Raw genomic sequence first — 10468 nt, forward strand, 5'->3', positions numbered from 1 at the left:
ACAAAGACAGAAAACAACTACCCACAAATCATAGTGGGAAAACAGGCTGCCTAAGTATGGTTCTCAATCAGAGACAACGATAAACAGCTGCCTCTGATTGAGAACCATACCAGGCCAAACACAGAAATACAAAAACATACAACAACACATAGAATGCCCAGCCCAACTCACGCCCTGACCAAACTAAAATAGACATAAAAGAGGAACTAAGGTCAGGACGTGACAGCTGTGCTGTGGAGTAATACGATTCATCCTGTCATCCTCCCTAAGTGTCTCCTCTGGGGCCCGTCAGTGATATTCTGTGCTGCATGTGGGCCGCACATGCTACCCTTCACACGCAAATATGCAGTCACACACACACACATGCACATAACCCTACCGCAGATCCCCTGGGAGCCTCAGAGGGCTAGAGGCCTCTGCTGGGAGCCCCTTGGCTCACTGCTAGCTCACTGCTAACAGCTTACTGCTAACTGCTTCCTATGCTCCCAGCTCACTGCTAACTGCTTCCTATGGCCAGAGATATACACGTGGAAAAACATAATGGATTTGCTTGAACACCAACCTCAACTAAAGGAGGGAAAAGAGGTGGAAGAATTAACTCAAGTCTTATCCGTATGTCCGTGCAGTGACTTTTTGGTCACATGTTTGTGAGAATTGTACCCTATGTGACACGGTACTTCACTCAAATGAAATGAAAATGGTGGAAGCATCCTGGAGGTTGTCGTTATCTCTCTCAGTAGAATAGGAGGCTGTAAAACAGTGACATGACTGCCTTGGCCTGCCTGGCCTCTGACTGTCTCACTCGTCCCTTTGATGTCCCCCTGCCTCCCCGTCATGCATGTCTCATTGTCAGGGGTCAAAGGTGACTTCAAAGAGCCAGTGGTCCTAGGGTTTAAGGCATTTGTAATGCTTCCCCTGTGCTAAAGGGGAACGGTGCCCCCCCCGTTTTCCGCTTTAAACAAAACTGGATGTGTATCGCTTGGTTTAGAGAACGAGTGCAGAGACGCCAACAGCATTTGTCCTGAGGGCTTTATTAGGGGTCCAGGTCTCCCAGTGCCTTCTAAGGTAGGAGGAGAGGGTAGAGGCCAGGAGAGTCCCCACTACAATGACCCATTCTGGTCGAAAAAACACAAAACAAAAGTTTGAAAGAGGATAAAGAAGTAGCTTAGCTTAATCTATCGGCCTGCCGGGCAAGTACATGCATTTATAGAGGTTGAGGAGATTTAGTGGAAATGAGAAAAAGAGTGTTCAACCGGAAAAATGGAACTTCGCAATGCTGAGTCGGATAGTTTGGGCGAGTTTTCCAGGAGCTGCTGCCAGGTGAAGATAAGGCGATAATAATATTTATCCATCAAGTCATGGTGACCCCTCGTGACCCCAATCCAGCCACAACCTGATGATTGTTCCCTACTCTTTTTTTTTTGTGGGAGAGGGGGGCTCAAGACTTTTCAAATTCTTCCTTTGTCAAACCTGGTTAATGGGGGGTTTGGGAGAGCTCAGCTCCTAATACCGTGTTGATGGAGTGAGAGTTTGGACCATGGCTTTTCCCAATGAGCCCGGAGGCTGCAGTAGCCAGATAGAACAATCCAACCCGCTCACGGTCTCACTCTTTCTCTCATGGTAATATGTGTCCTGAGAAATATGTCTGTTTGTCTTTGTCTGTCTGCCCGTCTGTCAATTTGTGGGATTATTGCTTGTGCACAGTATTGACATGACGACACAGCAGTCACTTACATAGCAATAGAAAGTGCTGGTTTCAACTCAGCCTCCCTAATCCCTGGCAGCTAATAAAGCTCCACATGTCTGCTGTCCATCCATCCATCCATCCATCCATCCATCCATCCATCCATCCACCCCTCCACCCATCCATCCCTCACACTCATCCCAGGCTGAGTGATCCCTATCCTGGCTTCCCCCCTGTGGCCACAGACCTGATCCCTGGTCGTAGCCTAGCCTAGCTTCGACACAGCAGGGGCTGTCCTCCTCTGGCTCAGGCTTAACATGGGACATATGGGAAAGGGTTTCCCTCCCCCTTTACTTCTCCCTCCCTTTGGACTTCCCTTACCAGACCATGATCCTGACTGGGACAGCATAGGGATTGGATAATGACCCCACCACAAGGCAGGCCACCTCATAGAAAGCGAGACTGGTTGAGACTGGCCTGCGGGTTGTGTGTGGTTCATGATTCCAAGCCAGCGACGAGCTAACGGACGACCATCCAAACATGCTGGCAGTGTCTGTTCGATGGGAAAAGCACTCAGGCTTGTATGATTGTTGACTGGCCTATTTTAGGGGACCCACATTTTGCTCTGTGTCTGGGTCATCCGGTGACACTGAGTGCTGAGAGCAGTGCTCTCTCTGAGTGCAGGCTGGCTGGTCCGTCTGCTTGTCCCCATGGAGCTTAGGGAAGTGTGCACGGTGTTTGTGGCATTGTTTAGGAGAAGGGATGTTTGTAAGAACCCCAACGGACCCAAATTCAGCAACATGGGGTAAGTTGAGGCAATCTGATCAGTGTGAGCGTTTTAAAGATGTGTGTGTGTGTCGTTCTTTTGCTAAATCCTTGGTTGTGCATGAAGCATTGTTAGAGGTACCTCTGAGAACTAATTTAATTTCACTAGTATCCGTTCTACACCCGGAATAGCGCTTGATAGTTTTTATTGACAGGTGATAAAAATGGCGTCCCATTTGAAGTCTGGACGGCGGTGAACGTTTTCATGGCTTTAATGGCAGGAAGCTGCAAATCTGTGTGTCAATGTTTGGGCCATCTGAAAGCAGCTGAGACATGAGTAATGTGAGACACAGGAAGCAGGGGAGACCACCACACAGGGTGTTCTACCTCTAACAGGCCAGTTTGGTCCATCAATGGTTTGCATGTTCTGATGACTTGTCAAACACACCTCATTCAGCTCATTCAGACATCTGGCTTCCTTTATATATATATGCCATTTAGCAGACGCTTTTATCCAAAGCGACTTACAGTCATGTGTGCATACATTCTACGTATGGGTGGTCCCGGGGATCGAACCCACTACCCTGGCGTTACAAGCGCCATGCTCTACCAACTGAGCTACAGAAGGACCCCATTGGATTGTGTGTGTGTGTGTGTGTGTGTGTGTGTGTGTGTGTGTGTGTGTGTGTGTGTGTGTGTGTGTGTGTGTGTGTGTGTGTGTGTGTGTGTGTGTGTGTGTGTGTGTGTGTGCGGGTGTGCCTGATACCTGGGGCTGGAGATTGATTGGAGACTTAATTGTACTTCCTGGCTGTTGCCGACGTGTTTGAAATTCAGCTGTTGCAGTCTGGGGGTCAAACGAGTCAGGCTTTGCTTTCTTTAATCCATCCCTCCATCCTTCCCTTCCTCCCTCTTCTCCAGCGAGGTCCTCAATAGAAGGTCACGTACAACCACTGAGATTGTAACCACATTATGTAAAATCTGTTCGGAAACAGATTTATGTTATTTTTTTTGTGTGTAGAATCAAAGCTATCTTTCACAAGCATTTTTTCCACTTTGATTGTTATCAGCTCTAATGGGTTGGGTTGACATCAAGTAGAGTTGATAGCGTAGAGATCGAAGTGTTTCACACAAAAATAGGAAATTCACAACAGATTTTAAATGGCAATGTTATTACATTTAATATCATAGACAAATGCAATGGCTGAAGTTGTTGGGGAGTTAAAGATCATAGACTCTGGCCTATATTAAACAGCGCATGTGCCACTTGAGGATGTTTTGAAATTGTCGATGGATTACAGTTAGGATCTTAATCCAACTTTATTATTAGAGATAAATGAAATAAACACCCAGGATCTTTTAAACCGTTCTCACTCTATTTGATTACATATAAACCATATTTTTTTTTAATTAAAAAGCATTATGCGCTCAAAACAACCTCGTAGATCTCCCTCCCCTGTCCTCGCAAATTAAACTACTAAATAGCTTCAGAAAACACTATAATTCCTAATCAGTACACCATCAAAATGTGATTATCAGGGGTAATTGTCCAAGACAGTCCTATTTGTGATGCTCCCCCAGATGAATCGGAGGGAGAAATGTGGTTAGAATTAATGGGAGCTAAACTTGAACCCGCCTTTCAAGAGGACGACAGAGACAATAGAACTAAATGTTATCTTCAGGTATGTGTATCTTCATGTATGGTGCTGAGGGATGAGATGTGTCATATGTAAATTGTAGGCTAGTAGCTGAAAAGAAACCCGATAAAGATTTGTTTGGCTTCCTCTCATATGTCGCTTTTGAATGCCAACGCTGCATTACATCTTGTCATAGCGTTACGACTTGTCATAGCGTTACGACTTGTCATAGCGTTACGACTTGTCATAGCTTTATGAATTGTCATGGCATAACCACGCCATGGCATTAAATCGAATCTAATTGGATTTGTCACGTGCTTTGTAAACAACAGGTGGATACTAACAGTGAAATGCTTACCTACGGGCCCTTCCCAACAATGTAGAGAGAAAAAAAGAGAAATACTAGAAAAATAATACGAGGAGTAAATACACGAGTAAAGACAACATGGCTATTTTCACAGGGTACCAGTACTGACTCGATGTGCAGGGGTACGACGTAATTGAGGTAGATATGTACTGTACATATACAAGTAGGAATAAAGTGACAAATAATAAACAGTTGCAGCAGCGTATGTGATGTGTCAAAAGATACCGTGTGCAGATGTTCCGGGTAGCTATTGGTTAACTATTAGAATAAGCTGTTCAGCAGAGCATTTACAACTAGTCCTGACCGTCACGGTATGGTGTCAGGCACCTTGTAGCTCAGCATGTACTATGAAGTCAGACTTTGTCACCTCTCTGCAGTGGCTTCCATCCATATCCATGGTCCCTTTATCCCCCTCTGCTCTCTCTCTCTCTCTCTCTCTCTCTCTCTCTCTGCTTATATTGGTGCACATACAGGACCCTGTGACCAAACAGTCTGGGGAATCCAACGCATGTTGAAGTCATTCCCTTCAAATCAGCACTGGAAGCCTTGTGTGTGCGCGTGTGTACGAGCGTGTTTGCTGCAGGAGAATTGCTCTGTCCATCTCTCCTGGCCAGGTTGTAGATTCAGAATGGGCCTGGGCGTGTCCAGCATTGCTTGTTGGGACTTTTGAGGCACACCATGTGCTCTCGTGATCTGCCCTGAATCAGCCCCTATTAAAAATACACAAAGAGACCCTTTCAGGTGCTGGCTAGCCGCAGCCACCAGACCTCCGGCCTAGAGCCCCTAGTCCTCATCTACAACACAGGCCAGCCAGAGGAGAGGAACATCAAAGGCCCCCATCATCCTGTCACTTAGCCATGTAGAGGTCACCGGGGTCAGACCACTACCTCTCTACACAGTGACGTTCTGTCTGTCTGGTAATGTGGCGGAGAATGTGGAGAATCTGATTTGAATATTTTTGTTTTTTTGTGAAGAAAAGATTTTGAGGGAATGAAATGTGAAATGAAATCAAGTTGTTTTGATGAAGCAGGATTTTTATTTATTTTTTATAACCTTTCATAATACCTAATGCCTTTGCTCTCCTATTCATCTAGTGAATCAAAGTAAGGGCCAGGAGTTATTCCTTACGACGTGATCTGACCAGTAAAAACTCATGACCCTGGTCATACTGTAGACACACCAGTAGGTTTGTGCAGAGGATGACTGAATCCCACTGTGTTTCAGCTCAGCCATATTAGCTTCCCAACTAAAGTTAAGTCAATCAACTCTGAATGAGTCCGTTACCCCGTGTTGGTTACTTCCAATACCATACTAATCTGATTTAGTATGTCATTCAGTCATAAAGTCCTTGACCTGGCCTGACTACAATGTCCCAGTCCCACACCCCTTATCCCTGACCACAGTGATTAAGGACAGTGTCCTAGGAGAGCTACAACAATTTGCCATAGACCTGACTACTCACTCAGCCTCTCAGTCAGTCAGCTAGCTAGGCCTGATTATAGCCGGCTTTTCTCTGGCTTTCAACTCAGCCTGCCAGATTGCATGGCTACTACGATGGCAGAGCACAGCCCTGCCTACGCTGAAGCCGCGGCTTTGCCGTCGTACAACAGTTCAACTGTGAAAACCGCGACGGGAAGACAGGCAAAAGAACAAAACAACAAAACAAAACAAACATGGCTGAGTTGTCTTCTCCAGAGTGTGTTAAAGCCTGAACAATTAACAGTGTCAACCGTCAACTGTTGAAGGGATGATCAGAAGTGTCACCACTTAAAGGTGACTGACACTGACAGGGAATTCAGTGAGACACAAGTCGGTTTCCCCAATGCTGTCAAGATAACGTGATGTTATCTGTACTTTTGCTGTCTCTTTGCCCATGACATGTTGAATTCCGTTCCTAAGATAGTGCTCTTGTGACACACCCATCTGTCCATCCCATGGTCATGTACCTGGCTACAGTAGGTCCCTGGCTAGGTCCCTGGCTGTGTCCCTGGCTTTGTCCGTGTGATGATTTGGAATTCGCCTTCGTTTTATCAAAGTCTGGCCTTCTCTCCCTGCTCCACAATGGTATTCCTCTCCTGAAATGTCACTGTGGTTTCATCGCTCCATCTCTTTGTACTCTGACTTGTAGGCCTATTTTCAGCCGGGTCAATGGAGGGAGCCCTATCCTAGACAATCTCCCTAAAGATCCAACTCTCACTGGATGTGTTTTAAAAAAAAAACTGGAATAGGCCTGGGGAGAATGTAGAGCAAAAGGTAATACCATTGTAGTAATTCATATGGGAATCAGGGGTGAGGTGTAGAATATTGATATAGGCTGTGGGGTAAAAGTCTCTGGTTTGCATTGAGAGAAATCATTATTTGGCACAAAAATCGAGGCACAACAGTAATCACAAGTCCCATAGAGTCACTGAGGCAGAGGCAGGCAGGCAATACTCTGCCTCAGTGGATGCACTTCTGAACCTCCCCAGCACCATATGTACCCATTCAGCACCACATCGTGTGGTGTACCACATACTGTGGTGGGAAGGGACTGGGGTACGATCCAAAACCCACCGTCCGCTCTTGTGTTGCTGGCTCTAAACCAATCTCCCCCTTCTTCTTCCGTCTCTGTTTGTGTGTGTGTGTGTGTGTGTGTGTGTGTGTGTGTGTGTGTGTGTGTGTGTGTGTGTGTGTGTGTGAATGTGCAGGATGGAAGAGACAGTGCGGACGCTGCTGCAGAACCAGGGGGTGCTGGAGCAGACAGCCGTGGACACTGTGGACATCATGAAGGCCTACAAGGTAACACCGCACTGCTCAGCACTTCTCCAAAATGCTCTTTATAAAGCCAAACCGTGGAGGCTTGTGTAGGAGGAATGCTTTGTTTGGTAACACAGGCCATGCATTAGAATAAGTTGTTGTTATTCATCATCAATTAGGAGTGTGTGGGTGTGTGTGTGTGGGGGGGGGGGGGGGGTAGATCAGCTTTAATATTGGAGATAGATTGTGGCTTTTATCAATATAATTGTATCTTTACCAACCTACAAAAGTTTGGGGTCACCTAGCAATGTCCTTGTTTTTGAAAGAAAAAAATCTACGATAATCTACAATGAGCATTTTTCTACTGCTGGCCATGCTTTCCACCTGGCTACCCCTACCCCGGTCAACAGCTCTGCACCTCCTACAGCAACTTGCCCAAGCCTCCCCATTTCTCCTTCACCCAAATCCAGATAGCTGATGTTCTGAAAGAGCTGCAAAATCTGGATCCCTACAAATCAGATGGGTTAGACAATCTGGACCAACTCTTTCTAAAATTATCCACCATAATTGTTTGCAACTAGCCTGTTCAACCTCTCTTTCATATCGTCTGAGATCCCTAAAGATGGGAAAGCTGCCGCGGTCATCCCCCTCTTCAAAAGGGGAGACACTCTAGACCCAAATTGTTACAGACCTATATCTATCCTACCCTTCCTTTCTAAAGTCTTCGTAAGCCAAGTTAACAAACAGATCACCGACCATTTCGAATCCCACCGTACATTCTCCGCTATGCAACCTGGTTTCCGAGCTGGTCATGGGGTGCACCTCAGCCACCCGCAAAGTCCTAAATGATATCATAACCACCATCGATAAAAGACAATACTATGCAGCCGTCTTCATCGACCTGGCCAAGGCTTTCGAATCTATCAACCACTACATTCTTATTGGCATACTCAACAGCCTTGGTTTCTCAAATGACTACCTCAACTTGGTTCATAAACTACTTCTCAGATCAGAGGGCCTGTTGTCCGGACTTCTGGCAGTCTCTATGGGGGTGCCACAGGGTTTAATTCTTGGGCCGACACTTTTCTCTGCATATATCAATGATGTCGCTCTTGCTGCTGGTGATTCTTCTCTGATCCACCTCTACGCAGACGACACCATTCTGTATACTTCTGGCCCTTCTTTGGACACTGTCTTAACAAACTTCCAGACAAGCTTTAATGCCATACAACACTCTTTCCGTGTCCTCCAACTGCTCTTAAATGCAAGTAAAACTAACTGCCCGCACCTGCCCGCCCGTTTAGCATCACTACTCTGGACGGTTCTGACTTAGAATATGTGGACAACTACAAATACCTAGGTGTCTGGTTAGACTGTAAACTCTCCTTCCAGACTCACATTAAACATCTCCAATCCAAAATTAAATATAGAATCAGCTTCATATTTCACAACAAAACATCCTTCACTCATACTGCCAAACATACCCTTGCAAAATTGACTATCCTACCGATCCTTGACTTCGGCGATGTCATTTGCAAAATAGCCTCCAACTGCAAACAACAAGCAAACTGGATGTAGTCTATCACAGTGCCATCCGTTTTGTCACCAAAGACCTATATACTACTCACCGCGGCAACCTGTTTACTCTCGTTGGCTGGCTTCATATTCGTAAAGGTGAAATAAAATGTAAAAAGATACAAAATTTGCATCATAAACGGGAAATGGAGGTATGGCAGTATACATTTCAATTAGCCTAAATCGCGCATTAGCTAGATTTCTTGTGGGTGAACGTAGGGAGTATAACTCTATGGCTGAATCTCCTATTCCTTATGCAGAGCACAAGCGTTGACCAGGGCTCATAAAGTATTTAGCACTAGGCATAACAGGAACAGGGTGCCTTTTGCGGTTTAGAGTCTCTCTCAGCGGTGGACCATATTTCCACCCAGCCAGATACCCTGTGATTATTCAAATGATGGGTATTATACAGAAGAACAGCAGCCCAAGAATTAATCAACCTGAGTGGATTATTAAACATGGAATTAGGATCTGTCAACATGTGCCAGTGGAGGGGATTGACTTCGCTCTGATGTGTGTCAGTGTGGGGGATCGATTTTGCTCAAGCTTATGTGAACGGATGCAGAAAACATACACATGTGGAGAGACACATATGTTAGGTTGCCGAGATGACTGTACCTACTGTAACCAGCAAGCAATCAGACATAACAGGGCTGTGGTAATAAGAGCAAGCTCTCGATTAATGGTGCCATTACTGGGGGAGAGATATGGGTCATATTCATTATGCACCAAACGGAAGAAAACTTACTCAAACAGGGAGGGGCGACCTGAACTTGTAAAATAAGAAATGCTTAACTTTTTTACAAATGAATACAACCCTGGTTTCAAAGTGCCTGCAAAACAAAATAATCAAACAAAGTCAAGATTGAGAACCGATTGGAATAGTCCTTTAAAGTTCAAAGCAAAATGTAATGCTAGTTGTTGCCAAGGACAGCATTTCCAATTCATGTTCGGGAGGGACGACTTGATTTGGAATGCATTTGTATATGGCGGCGCTAGCAAGGACTCAACCTCATCTATCAATGTCTCCAGCCATGGCTGTCTGCGTCCGTGAAAAGCCTATCATCAGACTTGACAATTAACTGTCAAGGGGGGAGAAGGATTGAATGAAAATTTAACAGAGGTGAACAGGTGTACATCAGGCGATAACAACAGAAGGCTTTGGTGAGATTTTTTTTTTTTTTTTTTTTTTTTAAAGGTCCATTTACTTGCATTGCAAAGCTCATTGGCTGGCTATAGACATGCGTTGAGGTTTACACGACATCTGACTCCCAGCTCAATTGTAGTTTCATCCCTCTCTGGTCCTTGATCAGATTTGGAATAGGATGGAGATAAGAGGGTTTGTGAAATGGATGTTGCAAATGAAAGGGCGGTGACCTCCTCGATCGGACTAAAGCCATGCATGTTGAGTATTTAAAGGTGCCCCAATCTCTCCTATTGAAATGTACCTACATCTAGGATTCATGGCAACTATATCACCCCAGAGGCGGTGTTGTTTTTTTTTAAAGCACATTCACTGCGTACAGTTTCGTCCAGTAAGCGTTTCACATTATCGGCATATCACTTTGTTTTGGATGCAAGAAATCCATCATAAATCCCCACTTGTAGGGTTTTTGTATGAAATTGTAAGGAAAATTGTGTTTGTTGTAAATACAGCATATTAGATTTAACAACAGGCCAAGCTATGGTTTTCATATGTCTCAATAT

General features: G+C 45.1%; 1 protein-coding gene across 1 annotated transcript in view; it reads left to right on the top strand.

Moving 5' to 3' along the window:
* Positions 1-10468, top strand: part of LOC118363170 (nck-associated protein 5-like) — a 173191-nt gene that overhangs the window by 110999 nt on the left and 51724 nt on the right. The window contains 1 exon segment of the mRNA XM_052488619.1: positions 7138-7228. Within this exon segment, the coding sequence (XP_052344579.1) occupies positions 7138-7228 (91 nt within the window).

This window comes from Oncorhynchus keta, chromosome 30 (assembly GCF_023373465.1).
Source record: "Oncorhynchus keta strain PuntledgeMale-10-30-2019 chromosome 30, Oket_V2, whole genome shotgun sequence".
Classification (NCBI taxonomy): Eukaryota; Metazoa; Chordata; class Actinopteri; order Salmoniformes; family Salmonidae; genus Oncorhynchus; species Oncorhynchus keta.